The sequence below is a fragment of the Nerophis lumbriciformis genome, linkage group LG01, assembly GCF_033978685.3.
Source record: "Nerophis lumbriciformis linkage group LG01, RoL_Nlum_v2.1, whole genome shotgun sequence".
NCBI lineage: Eukaryota > Metazoa > Chordata > Actinopteri > Syngnathiformes > Syngnathidae > Nerophis > Nerophis lumbriciformis.
Genome location: NC_084548.2, coordinates 32,282,447 through 32,301,715, shown reverse-complemented (window position 1 = coordinate 32,301,715; position 19,269 = coordinate 32,282,447). Strand labels below are relative to the sequence as shown.

General features: G+C 39.1%; 1 protein-coding gene across 1 annotated transcript in view; it reads right to left on the bottom strand.

Moving 5' to 3' along the window:
* The window catches only part of LOC133618808 (cadherin-4-like), a 628,483-nt gene that overhangs the window by 11,174 nt on the left and 598,040 nt on the right, over positions 1 to 19,269 (bottom strand). The window contains exons 13-14 of the mRNA XM_061979541.2: positions 2,165 to 2,404; positions 899 to 1,135 (exon numbers count right to left, since the gene is read on the bottom strand). Of these exons, the coding sequence (XP_061835525.2) occupies positions 899 to 1,135; positions 2,165 to 2,404 (477 nt within the window). The remainder of the gene's footprint in view (positions 1 to 898; positions 1,136 to 2,164; positions 2,405 to 19,269) is intronic.

Below are 19,269 nucleotides of genomic sequence, written 5' to 3'. Positions count from 1 at the left end.
ACAGTGTGCACTCTAGAGTGAACATGTCCAAATTGGGCAGCAGTGCTCAGGAGGCATAGCGGTCATTTAATAACAAGCGGGTTGGTGGTCACTGCAGTTGTGTCCTTGGGCAGGACATTCAACCACCTTGCCTCCAGTGTCACCCACACTGTTGTATAAATGTGAATGAATGTTTGGTGGTGGTCACAGGAGCTGTAGCCGCAAAATTGGCAGCAATGTTTCTGTCAGTCTACCCCAGGGCAGCTGTGGCTACAAATGTACTTCAGCTTACCACCACTTGTAACTGTGGAGTGAATGAATGATGGGTTTTAGCGATTCAGCTCAGTCCTTTAAGTGTCTGGAAAAGCGCAATATTAATCCAATTCATTATTATTAAATCATGTGTCAATAATTTGTGTGAGCACCATTGATATCGCGCTGCCTTAATTCTTTTAGGTATGGAATTCCAGAATTCTCCTCCACACATTAATGATGACTGTAGATGGAACACTCCATTTATTTAGTATTGTCCTTTTAGAATATATAAGTAAGAATGTATTGATAAGGTTTGGATTTCTTTTGTTATCCCTGGAAAAAAAATTAAAAATTAGTTTCTGAGGATGTAGGGTTTAAAGTAACGGTTTACAAAAATGTGAATGGTGATGGTAATGACTTAGTTTATTTGACAATAACAAGCATATTATGGCCATATCAGTTGATAATACAAATAAAGTATGGTAGGTAATATAAAAAACAGAGCACCCACTGAATGGTCAGTAGTGTTGAAAAGACATCCATGGGAGCTGTGGAGGACAAATCCTAACCAATCACAATCTTTCACATTTAATGTGTGTGATGGTGTTGATGACATTGCCACACAGCCGCAAGGTGTGGTGTGATAGGCACAGCTGATACTCACTGAGCAGAATGATGATGCAGATCAGAATAGAGATGATGGCTCCGGTTCCCAAGCCGGCGGCTGCCACAGCACCCGCTGTAGTGCAATCTCCGTTTTGATCACATGGACACACTTTCACTTTGATGACCGACCTGTTGGACAAGGTTGGGTTTCCCGAGTCAGACACAGTTATTGGGACCTCGTACATGCCCGGCTCCAAATAGACTTGGTATCTCAGACTCAGGCGGGCGTAGTTGCCTGTGCAGGAGGAAGGAGAAAAACTGCGTAGGTAAAACATTTTTATAATAAACCACATGAAAACTACCGCCTTTACAAAGATTATATTTAACAATGGTAAATGTCTATGATTTTGATTGTGGTTTGCAGTAGCATAAAACTAAAATACGTTATACTGACAGTTGTTTTTAATATTTTACGTGATAATGTCTTATGTTACACACAATGCTACTGTATTTATATACAGTACAGTGGGACCTCGTTTCACAAACCTCTCATTGTACAAACCTCAGACCAAATAAAAAATATGCTTTGGCGTGCTAACTTTGTGTCCTTGTACAAACATTTCGTGCCTGGAAGCACATCCATTGTGCAGGCTCTGCTTATCCATTCAGCTACTGTGATACTTTGTGTGCTTTTTAGCCTATTTACAAGATGTTTCTAGTTTTAATAGCTCATTATGAGTCTAAATAAAGCAATGGCTAAGCGGTGTGTGGCTTGAAAAATTCAGGAAGTATCCACAGCGTTGTCGACACTTCCCCACTACCTCCCCTCTCCGCTACAGACAAAAAACACAAACCAAAATGGTAAAGTGGAGTTTATTTATTTCTAATCATTGTAGCGACCTGGCCGTTAAGGTTAACTCGATAGTGAGAGTGTGTCTGTTTGTAAGCAGGGTGGCTGCGGTTAGTTGTTGTGTTTTTTTTGGCTTTGTTATTAAATAGAACATTTTGTTATGCTTGTTTGATAATCAGTACTATAGAGCAGTTTGTATTGTGTTCACAGTGTACACACTTTTACTCAAGGGCTGTTGTCAAGGCCGGAACCCATTATTCATGTTTAAATTGTTTCTTATGGTAAAATTTGGTTCGATATACAAACTTTCCTATTCATGAATCCTGTTCAAGAACCAATTAAGTTTGTACATCGAGGTTCCACTGTATATCATTCCAAGGAGAGTGTGACTCAAAACATTATCATTTTTGTGTGTCCATATATTTTGCATACATATTGGCATTTTTTGGGAGATCATTTGGGATTTCCTCTCACCACTTATCCGCGTAATTGTCCAGTTGCGTCTGATGCTGGAAGGATACGAGGGCAGCTCGAAGACAAAAGGCCCAGCGTTAGAGTCAGTGTCGGCGTCAGCAGCAGTGATATTGACACCGTTGGCATTCTTGTTCATTTGCTCACAGATCTGAGACTCCCTGGGTATAAGTGCTGGGGGGTTGTCGTTAATATCTATCAGGTAGATCTGCAGCGTGCCGGTGCCGCTGGCTGCAGGAGAGCCTGAGAGCAAGAAAGAAGGGTGGAGGGAGTGTGGAGAAAATCACATCATGTCAGGAGGAAAAGATGCCAAGTGAAGACGTGTGCTGTGAAAAGGGGAAGAAAAGGGAAGGGGGGTTGGTGGGGCGGGTCGTTGGGCCCGGCAGATGAAGGCTGACAGATTGAAGCCAAATAGCGAAAGAAAATATAGAAGATTTGAGAATTTTCAGCAATGATGATGTTGGGAGAGTGGGAGGAGAATTTCTCTACTTGACAGAAATACTTTTGACAGTGGTGCTCTCCAAGTCCGCGTTTAGCCTTGCAGGCAAATGAAATGCATGGCGGTCGATGCAGACGCAGGCTATAGCTCTTCCACTTGCCTAAAGATGCAAAATAACGATGACTGTAACACAATCAAACGAGCCCTTGCCTGTGTGCGTTTATGCAAGACCATGACCGATATCAATGATAAAGACGTCCTGCCTGCCAAAGTACTTCTGACGGATGAAGATTGTGTTCTGTTTGTACTGTAAAATACTCTGGTTTCGCATCTTATACAACTGACTTGAAAACGCATCTGTCCTTATCCTTATTCCACCGATTGTTATTTGAGCAACACGACCTGTACGGGTCTGAGATGTTGCACACAGCTAATGTATTCATGCTGCTTTACCACTAAGTTTATCTACTGGCCGCCTTTTGGCGAGGTCAGTTTTCTCTTTCAAAATAGTATTTCAGGAAATAGCAAAAAAAGTTGATGTAATGAACGCATCAGTCAAAACAAAACATGTTAAAAACAACAATAAAATGTTTTATTATTATTCGTCACAAGGCTGTTGGCTTTGATAACTAGACACATTTGACCTTATATACAGTATGATTTATGATAATAAAGAATGTACATTTGTCAACCAGGTAGTAGAGTTTTATATTTGACAATAAACTACACAGTAAAAAAATGGCCGTGGAACTAACCCTACAAAAAAAAAAAGTGGGAAACAGTTATTCAATTTTGAATTCACAGTAATTTGTAGTAAAATGTAAAACATGTACAGTACAGTATTTGTAAGATTTACGGTTCCACCATGTAATTAAAATCACAATTTGTCAAAATTACAAAATGTTGTAATTAAAACAGAACTACAGAAAACACAGAAAGACAATTTTCAGTAAAAGTTTGTTACATTTACTTTAATTATTATATATCAACATATGTTGATGTTTAATATATATGACACTTAACCCTAATTTGCTTTACAGCAGAGGTGTCCACATTTTTGATTGGGGGGGCTAAAATAATTTGGCCGGGGAAGAAATCCCACTGCATGCAAAGTAACCATATATGTATGTTTGTGTTTACATATTATATAATATAATGGATATATAATTAATAATTATTATAATTGAATATTAGGAGTGCGTGAAAGTTCAACTGCTACCTTGTTTACTTTACATGACAACATCTTTAAAGCTTTGTAATCAATCAGAAATATCAAGCAGCTAAAAGTCTATTGTGGATACATGTGGAGAAAGTGTTTTGCATTTTTTCCATCATGCCTTGCAATGAACTTAAATGTGTATAATTTTGAACTTGTTATGGCAATGGCATGTTTTATATATATATATATATATATATATATATATATATATATATATATATATATATATATATATATATATATATATATATATATAATATTCACAAAGTTCAGTGAGCAGGTTGTGTTAAGTGTGACCATGTGTGTTGACTTTTTCTGCTCGTTTAATTTTTTTTCTGAATCATGACTATGACAGCTTGTTTGGATTGGGTCATATAACTAATTGATGTTCTCATCAACAATGGAAATATACATTGTGGTCACTAATCTGACATTCTAACATCTACAATAGTATTGTCATAACTCCAATGAAATTGAATAGTGTCATAGTTCTTGGTACATACTTTACAGATATGTACATTTTCACATGCAGATGATTTCTTATATCATTGCACTTCCTGTTCCTTCCGTTTGCCTCATTATTTTGTTTATCTTTACAAAATAAAAGTTCAACTTAATTTAACATTTTGGATTTATGATTTATAATATAATAACTACATAATAACATAAACATTTAAGGTGATTGTGACATTGTAAAATTATATAATTATATTATTATTAGGCTTTGCTCCCTCAGAAATTCTAAATTTCAGTTTCTGCCCTGACCAGGATTCACACACTGGATGGACTCCTGTGCTGAAGCCAGCGGTGTTACCCCCTGAGCTACTTCAACTACCTGCAACTACTTTTAGTAGGATACCATCAGTTATCCGTGACTTGAATCACTGTAATTTAACGTACCGATTTTTTCAGTAGAGTAGTTTTGTCCTTTTTTTTTTTACATAATTCATCTGGTAAACACAATAGCCAGAAAAAAGCAAACTTATTTATTTACAGTGTACTCAAGATATCATGTAATCTAAAGTCTAAATACAAGATCAATAAATGCATGTTTAAAGACACTCCATACAGTGTACTCAAAATATCTCGTATTCTAAAGTCTAAATATAAGACCAATAAATGCATGTTAAAAGACACTCCAACAGAGGACTAATAGTTTGTGTTAGTGTTTTATACCTTAATAGTTGTCTTAAAAAAACTAAATCTGATGAATAGACCATTACAGTATGTTTCATAGTCACCACTGCAATGGAACAAATGCTATTGTCCTGCATGTTGGTGTACACTGAAATAATAACCTTTTTCTTTGTATCACGTGTAGAAACCTTTGTAACATTTTGACTTTATAAACAAGCATATATCACTGAGAATATATTGGGTACACATAAAGAAATTAAGTTATCATGCAGTTGAAATAAACATTTTTAACTATTATTGTTTGATCTTTAAAGTGTTTGTAGTCGGAACCTTACTGATATTATGGCCTAACTAGCTTCATACAGTAGTTAAGAGCAATCATCTTTTAAATATTCTATTGTATAGCTTTTTCTATGACTTGTTCCCTCCACAACTCTTTCTAATGTATCGAGAAAGTCAGTATCAGTCTATCTATAATATCTTAACCATCTCCAATTAGTACCTCTTTTCCTAATCTACAATACAGAGTACAGACTGAATAATGAGATGCACTTAGATGGAGGTAGCGTAAGTACTAAGGTAAATGAAAAGCAGACAGAAGTGCCAATTAAACTAGTGGTTAGAGCAGTGGTTATTAACCTTGTTGGAGGTACCGAACCCCACCAGTTTCATATGCACATTCACCGAACCCTTCTTTAGTGAAAAAAAAAAAAAACATTTTTCAAATTCAAGGCAAAGTTATATGTTTTTTTACTGGTGCACAAAATGAACCGTGCATGAACATCACCTTGTTCAAAGAACAAAACCAACACAGTGCATGAATTCACAACAAATTACACACCTGCAACTCAGTGTGACTTCTGCTATTACCATTGAGAGACCAGTTCAGATATGCGTGGCTTCACCGTGGCAAGTGCCACTCTCATGTCATTTAAAATGATAAATGATAAAATAAAATAATTTATTTATTTTCACAGCAAAGTCTGTTCCTTTTCTTCGTTTTCCACCCAGACATACAATGCTAGTACACAGCTCATGAAAAACAATATTTTTTGTTATTGTCATTGTAAGTGGGCCAAAACACTTATATTAGAAAATAATCTCATGGAAATGACAGCTGTCATTTGATTATAATAATAAAACATTTAATTTGTTATTTAGTCAGGTTTGGGACAGGTGTGCTCACATGTGCTCCACTGAATGCTCAAGGAGTTTTTGCGTTTGCTCACGCATATGGAAAATTAGAGGGAACATTGTTTGAGGGTATCCATAATACGCCGAAAGGGAGAAGTTTTTATTTACACAATGAGTCGGGCGTGTCTTGACATCCGCTGCGGAGGCTCCGACGAACACTTGAAGCCGACTCACCGAACCCCTAGGGTTCGATCGAACCCAGGTTAAGAACCACTGGGTTAGAGAGTCCGCCCTAAGATCGGTCGGTTGTGAGTTCAAACCCCGGCCGAGTCACACCAAAGACTATAAAAAATGGGACCCATTACCTCCCTGCTTGGCACTCAGCATCAATGGTTGGAATTTGGGGTTAAATCACCAAAAATTAGGGATGTCCGATAATGGCTTTTTGCCGATATCCGATATTCCAATATTGTCCAACTCTTTAATTACCAATACCGATATCAACCGATACCGATATCAACCGATATATGCAGTCGTGGAATTAACACATTATTATGCCTAATTTGGACAACCAGGTATGGTGAAGATAAGGTACTTTTTAATTTTTTTTTATAAAATAAGATAACTAAATCAAAAACATTTTCTTGAATAAAAAAGAAAGTAAAACAATATAAAAACAGTTACATAGAAACTAGTAATTAATGAAAATTAGTCAAATGAACTGTTAATGTCACGTGGGGGGGGGGGGGGGGGGGGGGTCGCAGCTTGCTGCGGGGTTGTTCTTCCAACGCAAAAAACGGCATGCGTGAAGGTAAGCTTGGATTTATTTAACATAAATCACTCACTCCCACAAACACAAAAATACAACAAAAAAGGCAAGCGTGCCTAAAACACAAGTGAAGCTGCTAAATAGATCAGAAGCTATGGCATGGACTAGGAAACTTACTTGGTCAGAAAGAGACATGAACCGGTGTGGCATAAAGACAATGCAGGCAAAACGAGTGATGAACAAAGGTAGGCTTAAATAACAGTGACATGATTGGTGCGTGACTCAAAACGTGAAACAGGTGCGTGACGTGACAGGTGAAAACTAATGGGTTGCAATGGTGACAAACAAGAGTGCACAATGAGTCCAAACGTGGAACAGGTGAAACTAATGGGTAACTATGGAAACAAGACAAGGGAGTGAAAAGCCAGAAACTAAAGAGTCCAATAACTAAACAAAACAAAACATGACTAAAACAAAACATGATTACACAGACATGACAGTTAAAGGTTAGTACTATTAGTGGACCAATCATGTGTGCTTACGGACTGTATCCCTCGCAGACTGTATTGATATATATTGATATATAATGTAGGAACCAGAATATTAATAACAGAAAGAAAGAACCCTACCAAAAATGATTCCCGGGCGCGGCCACCACTGCTGCCCACTGCTCCCCTCACCTCCCAGGGGGTGATCAAGGGTGATGGGTCAAATGCAGAGAATAATTTCACCACACCTAGTGTGTGTGTGACAATCATTGGTACTTTAACTTCTAATTGAAGATCAGTAAATCAAAGATGGTATGAAACCACATTCATCACACTCACTTGCATGCACGCACAAACCCGCACGCGCGCACACACACACACACACACACACACACACACACACACACACGCACACGCACACGCACACGCACACGCACACGCACACGCACACACACACACACACACACACACACACACACAGATTTCCCCATTCTGCCGCTTTGCTAATCCCAGCCATGTTCGAGGGACAAGACGATGCAGCTTGCCACGGTTGATAGGAGAATTATGTGGGTTTTATCCAGCTAAATAAATAATTATGTTTGTGTAAGTTCCTCAAAAGGATTTGTAGTCAGTCCTTCATGTGACAGTGGCACAGGCATAGTGAGAAGTGCTGGAAAAACTCGGATTAAGTCTGGCACGTGTTGTACGAATCACGTATTTGCACAAAAACAAAAGCATAAATTGGGAATGTGTGTCAAAGGTGCGAGGTTATATGATTGTTAGACGGCGACATTAAATCACCGTGATATAAGCACACCTTGCATCAGACTGTCACTACATCCCCATGTCCCCTCCTACTACTCACTGTCTTTGAGCACGTTTTACCATAATCCTGTTTATGTTATGACGGCTGGCGCTTCCGTACCGCCCACTAAGTCAACATGAACATAACCCTGGAGTGCTGGCGGCTCATCTTTTACGCTCGCCACAGTCTGTCATCCTGCACGTCAGGTAGTAAACCAGTCACTTTACGGAAAATAAAGTTTATATCAATCAAATTCTGCAGGAGAAGTACGTGAATGCTGCTCTTGTGACAGGCTGCTCTCTGACAGACTGCATTCAACAGGGCTTTATCCAACTATACATTTTGAAATAAATGATTGTTTCCTCCAGAGAATAACTAAGGAACACAGTGAAGTGAAAATGAGTTTTCTTGGGAAGCCAAAACAATAAGGGTGTGTCAACCTGGACAGTGTGCCTTTCACACAGCAGCAGCAAGGTTACTCTTTATGACATCCGTTTATGTCAAGCATAGCAAACGCACCAACCGATATGGTTTTATGTAAGTGCTGCAAATGAGACACATTTAGACATGCATGAGCTTTGAAATGAAATAATGTTTGAAAGTGAAAAAAAACTTAAGGTAAACAGCCAGCTGCCTGTCACTGATAAAGAAATTTGGAAAAAAAGAAAAAAAAGGAGGGGGGGGGGGGGGGGGGCGATGCAATGTGCGCTCCTGTTTGAGAAAAGGGCAAACATATTGGTTTGCAGTGATTGAGTTTGTGCTCGTTTAAGCTTGCGGTTCAACTTTGAGGCAGAACAAATGATTTTATATATATATATATATATATATATATATATATATATATATATATATATATATATATATATACACACACACATACATACATATGCCAAATGGATTGCGCAAGAGGGAAGGAGAGAATGAGGGCATGCATGGACGATAACAAGGAGAAGAAGACAGCATAAACAGTGCGACAAACAGGATACATCCAAGATTTTCGCTAACTCCTTCCTGTCGGCACAGAACATGACCCCATGTCCTCATATTCCTCAAAACCAACCCAATTGCATGCGCATTTTCATTGAGACACTTAATCGTTTAATTAAATTGAAATACATTTCTGCTGGCCCTGAGGCAGAGACATCCCCATGTTCTTGTGGTATCAAAACACACCGAGTGAACTTGGGCACCTCTCGGGTCAGGCCTTATCACACATAGTGTTGTTGATCTGAACAGACAAATTCCTAAGGGTGCAACTACACTTCAAGATCCCCTCACTGCTATCAGTGTATAGTCGGTGGTTCTCTTTACATTCTTGAGGCGTTGGTGTTCAGCATTCACTGAGGCAGTTTGCAGTGCTTGAGTGTGCAGTGGAAAGGATGTGCGTCTAAGGCCACGGTTATCTGCTGGGGAATGCCGTGAATAGCTTCCTTTGGGTCAGGAGTGAGTTGGTGCCTGTAGTGAATTTCTATCTAGTTCACAAGTGAGAATAAGGAGTTCCAGATCACCAGATGTTTGATTGATTGATTGATTGATTGATTGAAACTTTTATTAGTAGATTGCACAGTGAAGTACATATTCCGTACAATTGACCACTAAATGGTAACACCCGAATAAGTTTTTCAACATGTTTAAGTCGGGGTCCACTTAAATTGATTCATGATACAGATATATACTATTTTCATAGTACAGTCATCACACAAGATAATCATCAGAGTATATACATTTAATTATTTACATTATTTACAATCCGGGGTGTGGGATATGGAGGGGGTGGGGGGTTAGGTTTGGTTGGTATCAACACTTCAGTCATCAACAATTGCATCATCAGAGAAATTGACATTGGAACAGTGTAAGTCTGACTTGGTAGGATATGTACAGCAAGTATTGGACACAGAGAGAGAGATCAGAAATTATAAGAAAAAGTGACTACATTTGATTGTTTACATTTGATTATTTACAATCCAAAGAGGTATGATGAGGAAGGGAGAGGGTGTTAGTTTAGGGTTGAAGTTGCCTGGAGGTGTTGCATCTAAACCAGTGGTTCTTAACCTTGTTGGAGGTACCGAACCCCACCAGTTTCATATGCGCATTCACCGAACCCTTCTTTAGTGAAAAATAACATGTTTTTTTTTCTCAAATTCAAGACAAAGTTATATGTTTTTTTTTACTGGCGCTCAAAATGAACCGTGCATAAACATCACCTTGTTCAAAGAACAAAACCAACACAGTGCATGAACTCACAACAAATTACACACCTGCGAATCAGATGGAAAATTACAGGGAACATTGTTTGGGGGTATCCATAATAAGTTTTTATTTACACGATGAGTCGGGTGTAACTTGACCTCCGCGGCAGAGGCTCCGCCGAACCCCTGAGGCCGACTCACCGAACCCCTGAGGCCGACTCACCGAACCCCTAGGGTTCGATCAAACCCAGGTTAAGAACCACTGATCTAAACGAACGACTATAACAACATCTAATAATATACAAGTCCCTGTAGCATGATCAGGCACTCAACCAAATAAAAGCTAAAGATGCAAATTAGAAATGGCAATAAAACCTAATGCAGAGATATTTTCAAAGAAGGTCATCTGAATTAGTATTGTTTTCATGGTGCTTATACAGTATTAGGTCATTAAAGTCCAGTGCTTGAACAATAATACTCCCAGTACCTAAACCCAGGAGCACATTGTGTTCCACGACCAAGCTCATAATTCAAAACACTGCTTTCTAAAATCAGCACTGCCAAATTAAATGAATTTAATTTAACTTAATCGGTGCTTTGCCCTCCTAAAACACCTCAGTGTTTACATGTAACATACCTTTTAAGACAAAAAAACTTTTTGGATGGGAAATATTGTTTTAAAAACATTACAAGAGCATGTACTACAAACAACTACAGTAGTTTCATGAAATAATGTAATTACATTGTTCGGCATTTACCTTGGGGAGCAGACTTTACGAGGTGACTTTTTCGTTGTGTAACAATAGGAATTGGATAACCGTTGTGTAGCACCCGTACGGCCACTCTATGTATTAGCTTAAAGAGAGTAATGGGTGTTTAGGTTCTTTGTGGATACCTGATAGGTAATTTCAAAATACCAAAGTTACTACCGTATATAAGGCCATGTCCACAAAAACACGGATACTTAATAAACACATCCTTATCTCTGCGTTTAGGCCTCTTGTTCACACGCAAATACATACTTTTGTCCTTAAAAACACAGACTTTTGCAAACGCTAGCCAATGTGAAGAGTTACAAAACTCTGCTCGTAAGCTTGTACACAGCATGAACGGAGACTTGTACTCCTCTGATGATGTCACGGCTGTGCGCTGTCATTTTCATAACTCAACACCACTGCTTTACTGGCTTTAAACACACTATAAGAGGACTTACTGTCGGTGTGTTTGGATGTAAACATGCTTCTATTTCAACTCTACATTGATGAAAAAACGCATCAAAATGAGTTTTGTGCTAATGATACAATCACTTTCGGACCGCCACCTGATAAAACTACTTTGGCAGACTTTTATGCTGTGTGTCAAAAGAAAGGTGCAATATTATCTCATGTTTTTAGTCCTTATTTAACGACAGATCATGAAGTTAACTTCCATGTGTTGGTTCCAATTGTGTAGATGGGGACGGACGCGACCATGCACGGGCGTGTAACGCGCCCAAGCGGCTAAAAAAACCATGATGTATCTTTCTCCTTGTTAGTGTGTATTGATGTTAAAGACAATGCTTCATTGCACATATATCACAATATTGATGACTAAATGCATTATGATTCCAGAGTTTTGCAGCGGCACACGCACGTCTGTGCGCTTTAGGCACTTAAACATTCAATAAGTTTCCTTGGCTCTTTGTTACTGTGCGCTGATTTTAGAAATAATGTACACTTCACTGCACATGTAATACAAACCTTGTTTCCATATGAGTTGGGAAATTGTGCTAGATGTAAATATAAACGGAATACAATGATTTGCAAATCATTTTCAACCCATATTCAGTTGAATATGCTACAAACACAACATATTTGATGTTCAAACTGATTAACATTTTTTTTTTTGCAAATAATCATCAACTTTAGAATTTGATGCCAGCAACACGTGACAAAGAAGTTGGGAAAGGTGGCAATAAATACTGATAAAGTTGAGGAATGCTCATCAAACACTTATTTGGAACATCCCACAGGTGTGCATGTTAATTGAGAACAGGTGGGTGCCATGATTGGGTATAAAAACAGTTTCCCAAAAAATGCTCAGTCTTTCACAAGAAAGGATGGGGCGAGGTACACCCCTTTGTCCACAGCTGCGTGAGCAAATAGTCAAACAGTTTAAGAACAACATTTCTCAAAGTGCAATTGCAAGAAATGTAGGGATTTCAACATCTATGGTCCATAATATCATCAAAAGGTTCAGAGAATCTGGAGAAATCACTCCACGTAAGCGGCATGGCCGGAAACCAACATTGAATGACCGTGACCTTCGATCCCTCAGACGGCACTGTATCAAAAACCGACATCAATCTCTAAAGGATATCACCACATGGGCTCAGGAACACTTCAGAAAACCACTGTCACTGAATACAGTTGGTCGCTACATCTGTAAGTGCAAGTTAAAGCTCTACTATGCAAAGCGAAAGCCATTTATCAACAACATCCAGAAACGCCGCCGGCTTCTCTGGGCCCGAGATCATCTAAGATGAACTCATGCAAAGTGGAAAAGTGTTCTGTGGTCTGACGAGTCCACATTTCAAATTGTTTTTGGAAATATTCGACATCGTGTCATCCGGACCAAAGGAGAAGCGAACCATCCAGACTCTTATCGACGCAAAGTTCAAAAGCCAGCATCTGTGATGGTATGGGGGTGTATTAGTGCCCAAGGCATGGGTAACTTACACATCTGTGAAAGCACCATTAATGCTGAAAGGTACATACAGGTTTTGGAACAACATATGCTGCCATCTAAGTGCCGTCTTTTTCATGGACGCCCCTGCTTATTTCAGCAAGACAATGCCAAGCCACATTCAGCATGTGTTACAATAGCGTGGCTTCGTAAAAAAAGAGTGCGGGTACTTTCGTGGCCCGCTTGCAGTCCAGACCTGTCTCCCATCGAAAAGGTGTGGCGCATTATGAAGCGTAAAATACGACAGCGGAAACCCCGGACTGTTGAACGACTGAAGCTCTACATAAAACAAGAATGGGAAAGAATTCCACTTTCAAAGCTTCAACAATTAGTTTCTTCAGTTCCCAATTGTTTATTGAGTGTTGTTAAAAGAAAAAGTGATGTAACACAGTGGTGAACATGCCCTTTCCCAACTACTTTGGCACGTGTTGCAGCCATGAGATTCTAAGTTAATTATTATTTGCAAAAAAAAAAAAAAAGTTTATGAGTTTGAACATCAAATATCTTGTCTTTGTAATGCATTCAATTGAATATGTGTTGAAAAGGATTTGCAAATCATTGTATTCCGTTTATATTTACATCTAACACAATTTCCCAACTCATATGGAAACGGGGTTTGTAATATATTACAATGCTGCTGATGTTTTATGGTTCCCTCTGGTACTCCGGCTTCCTCCAACCTCCAAAGACATGCACCTACTAACCACGTTAAACCCAGATTCCGATCTAACAAAGGTCTTAACTCATTCTCTTTCTATGCCACATCAATGTGGAATGCACTCCCAACAGGTATAAAAGAAAGGGCATCTCTATCCTCCTTCAAAACCGCGCTAAAAGAACAACTCCAGGCAACTTCAACCCTAAACTAACACCCTCCCCGGATTGTTGTTAATAAAGTTAAAGTTAAAGTACCAATGATTGTCACACACACACTAGGTGTGGCGAAATTATTCTCTGCATTTGACCCATCACCCTTGATCACCCCCTGGGAGGTGAGGGGAGCAGTGGGCAGCAGCGGTGGCCGCGCCCGGGAATCATTTTTGGTGATTTGGTAATAATCAAATGTAAACAATCAAATGCAGATATTTTTCTTATGCCTTCTGATCTCTCTCTCTCTCTCTCTCTCTCTATGTCCACTACTTGCTGTACATATCCTACCAAGTCAGACCTACACTGTTTCAATATCCATTACTCTGTTCTCAATTGTTGATGACTGATGATAACAACCAAACCTAACCCCCCCCCACCCCCTCCAAACCCCGAATTGTAAATAATGTAAATAATTCAATGCATACACCCTGATGATTATCTTGTGTGATGACTGTATTATGATGATAGTATATATGATAGTATATATCTGTATCATGAATCAATTTAGGTGGACCCCGACTTAAACAAGTTGAAAAACTTATTCGGGTGTTACCATTTAGTGGTCAATTGTACGGAATATGTACTTCACTGTGCAACCTACTAATAAAAGTCTCAATCAATCAATCAAACCTGGGGATAGGTTGATTGGCAACACTAAATAGTCCCTAGTGTGTGAAAGTGAGTGTGAATGTTGTCTGTCTATCTGTGTTGGCTCTGTGATGAGGTGGCGACTTGTCCATGGGGTACCCCGTCTTCCGACCGTGTGCAGCTGGGATAGGCTCCAGCACCCCCCAGCAACCCCGTAAGGTACAAGCGGTAGAAAATGGATGGATGGATATTCCACAAGTGTTCATAATGTTTCCAGGGCTCTGCGTATATGTGCAGGGTGGCTTTAAGGACAATGTACATGTCATTGTATGTCTGGTATATCTAAATAAACATTATAATACCAGAGGTAAAAGGCCACCAAGTCAGCTGTGGCTGCCTTTTCAGGCTTCTGATTGGACAACATGGTCATGACAGCTGGTGTATGCTTTTGTGTGTAAATATAGACAGTTTTGAAACTACACATGTGTGTGCATGGAGATCGTTTTAACCTCAGATATGGGTTTTTTAAACAATCCGTGTAAGTGTGGACATGGCCTAAGATACAGTCACAGATGTTTACACATTTTGAAATAATATACTACGGGACGGGCAGCACGGTGGTAGAGGGGTTAGTGCATCTGCCTCACAATACGAAGGTCCTGAGTAGTCTTGGGTTCAATCCCGGGCTCGGGATCTTTCTGTGTGGAGTTTGCATGTTCTCCCCGTGACTGCGTGGGTTCCCTCCGGGTACTCCGGCTTCCTCCCACTTCCAAAGACATGCACCTGGGGATAAGTTGATTGGCAACACTAAAATTGACCCTAGAGTGTGAATGTTGTCTGTCTATCTGTGTTGGCCCTGCGATGAGGTGGCGACTTGTCCAGGGTGTACCCCACCTTCCGCCCGATTGTAGCTGAGATAGGCTCCAGCGCCCCCCGTGACCCCAAAGGGAATAAGCGGTAGAAAATGGATGGATGGATGGATACTACGGGACTCTGAGGTAAATTTGTGGTGGTGGTGGTCCCACACACACACACACACACATTAATACAGTCTTGTGTAGGGATGATGTTTGATAAGAAATTATCGAGTTCGAGCCTATTATCGAATCCTCCTATCGAACCGATTCCTTATCGATTCTCTTATCAAGTCCAGTCAGGTTGTATATGGAAAAAAACACACAATATTTGGTTTAACGAAAGCTCACTTTTATTATATAAGAAAAAAATAAAATCTAATAAATAAATAAATATTGACTGTTACCCCCTAAAAAAATAAAATAAAATAAATAAATATTGACTGTTGTTACCCAAAGTATATTAAGTGGGATTTTTCAGAAAAACAAATATATACAATAACACAAAAACAACCTGTCTCTCTGATCACTATAGGTGTATAAATAATAACATAGTTTTAAATAAAATCAGTCCCTTGGGTACAAAACTGAAAATAATACAGCTCTCCAAAAAGTGCACTTCTGCTGCTATTTGACATAACTGTTTGTTATGATGCTTTGACACTTTTGCACTTTATTTCTTTATTGAAAGACAATTCTGGTTACAATGCTAAAAAATGAAAAGTTAAAACTAAAAAAAGAAAGACACTTTATTGAGTTAACATTATTTCTTTATAGGGGGAAAGATGTGATGTTATGAGCTAGGGAATATAACAACTACACTACCCAGCATGCAACGGGAGTGACGAGCATGCGCGGTAGCCCCAAAAAGTGTTGTCGCATGTCGCCACCCGGCAGCTAAGAATGAGGTTATGAGCATACTTGCCAACCCTCCTCAATTTTCCGGGAGACTCCCGAAATTCAGCGCCTCTCCCGAAAACCTCCCGGGACAAATATTCTCCCGAAAATCTCCCGATTTTCAGCCGGAGCTGGAAGCCACGCCCCCTCCAGCTCCATGCGGACCTGAGTGAGGACAGCCTTTTTTCATGCCGGGAGGACAACAGGGTGACAAGAACTAAATCATCCAGACTAGAGATAAATTGTATTATTATGTTTATCTTACCTAAAAATAAATATATTTATTAATTAAAAAAAACAAAAACTAAATACATTTTTACTATATTTTGCTAAAAACATCAAAATTAATTGTATTTTTATTTGCATTTTTTCGTGACTCCTTATTACATCCAGCCATAGAATTATATATTAAAATAAACATATTTGAAATAATTGATTTTAAATTATCATAATAATTCATTTAAAATGACCATATTTAATTATTAATATAATTGCTTGTTTATCAACAACTTTAGCATTTTATTCATTACATTTTGAAACTCTCAGAAGCCAAGTTATGTTATATTCCTTAATATTTATTTATGCAAGTTTGAAGTATCAATGATCTAAACACAGTTTTGTTTGCATATTTTCAGGATGTAGTTATATATATATATATATATATATATATATATATATATATATATATGTACAGTATATATGTATGAAATACTTGACTTGGTAAATTCTAGCTGTCAATATACTCCTCCCCTCTAAACCACGCCCCCAACCACGCCCTGCCCCGCCCCGACCACGCCCCCACCCCCCACCTCCCGAAATCGGAGGTCTCAAGGTTGGCAAGTATGGTTATGAGCACGCTGTGAAAGTAAACGTCAAGAACTCAGCCAACATGCCTAGTCTGCATTATTTATAATTAGACAGACAACACATATTTAGTGTGATTTTGTTTTGTTTACAAGGAAAGAAAAACAAAAGTTAAAAAAGGGAGATCATGTCATATATGTTGTATATATATGTATGTGCTGTGGTTGCTTTAAGAACGTTGCGACAGCTGTCGTAAAGGAGGTGCGTTGCTAGCCTGGTTGCTATGTTTCCGGTTGGTCGTAAAAGTGTTCGTCATGTGTTTGTACCCTGCTCAAATCTCTCAGTAAAGTTATTCATTGGATTATACCTTTTGTTTTGAACTTTATTACACCTTGGAGCGCTTTTTCCGGTCCATTGTTTTTCATGCTTTCGCTCTCTGCGCCTAATGACTGAGCTACGTGACGTCATTTCTTGTGATGTCCCACGGGGCATTTCTGGTCGGGACGAGATTCGTTCCCAGGGATTCGAATAAAGATCCAACTCTTTTTCTTTACTATAGTGGTCTCGATAATGTGTACCGGTTCTCAAAAAGGGATTCGAGTCCAAGGACTCGGTTCTTTTCTTATCGAACAACCGGGAAAATCGTTTTCGAGTATTATCCCTAGTCTTGTGTACCTACAACTCTCCAATTTGAACGTAACATTGCAGGCCTGTTGTCGACAAACAAACTTTGAGCGTGGTGCAATGTCTTCTGGGAGCTTTAAATAATCCTTGGAACTTTTGATAATCCAGGAATGTTTTGAGTGCGACAAAACGTTGTGTGCGTCAAACCCCCAAAGCTGGGTGGTGGCGATCTACGCAGTGGAATCATAGCTCTAGCTAGCGCACTGCGCTCAGACAAATCTCCCTCAAGAAGCTTTTGTCCAAAACATCCGTGAAGATCAGCAGGCTTCCAGAACTTTTTACTAACCACTTTCCTTGGTTTGTTTCTCGCTTGGTTTCAAATCAGAGCCTTTGTCTTTAGATCTAACGCAAAACCGACGTCCAAACGTCTTCCTTCTTCCCGCTTCTCCCATTAAGCTCCTTTCACTTTTTTCTGTCCCGGTCCGAAGTCCTACCCTCTCCCTTCTACCTGCTAATCACAACACCTTGGAGTGACTAGGATAGGACCCATTGAGAGGCAAGGAATACAATAATAGAGAAATATTGCATCATCTTCAATACACTTTAAACACAATTCTAACCAAATAATGTCACAATTGTGTTCCCATTACAACCATTGTACACCATAAACAACTGGAGTGAAATACTTTTAAATCACCCATATGTGATAAAATAAAAGTTTCGTTTTGGTATAATTATATATCTTAGAATTACTTATAAACAGTTATGTGTAGTTTACAAATGACTTACATTAAATCCTGCATTATGAACATACCATTGCTTTGTTATGTTATTATTAAATTCTAACCAGGCTACAGTTGTTTGTGTTGGACATTTTTGAATGACGGACTGGGGGTGTCAGAGTTGACAACAACTGATATTTATGTCTGTGTACCAAAGATAATGCTCGACCATCCAGGTTGTTGGGTCAGGACTAGACAGAACAAATTGAAACATGCCCAACACAGTATCTGCAGCTTTTCAAGCATTTCATGAATACACTTTTGGCGTTTGGACGTTAGTGGCTGTATGTCGCGTAGGCTGACTGCAGCTTGTGTGATGTGGACTGACAAGTGACAATGCAGCTGCGGGGCTGACTCACCGGGGAGGCTACTAATCAGTAAGACCTATTTTTAATGGTGTGTTTGTCTGATTTGGTCATCCACTTCTTCTCCTTTGCACTGACTTTCTCAGCTCTGGTGGTTGGAGGGCAGGATTTTGTCGATCTCTGAGGGGCGCTCAAACAAGAACATCAACTTATGTTTGCTTCTTGTATAAATGAAGCAGAAAGAACAACGTGTAACGCTATATCAATGCTTTGTTGCTCAAATCGCACAACACATTGACAAATATTACTTCAACCGCCGGCAGCTTGGGCTAATAACTCAAGTTATGCTTGCAACTTAAACCATAAAAGAAAGACGAGAGACAGCTTTTATCACAAATACTCGTAATTTTAGGTGCTCATAAATTGAGGTACCACTGTACAGGGAAACGTAAGAAAAGGGGAAGTTTCAAAGGATATGCA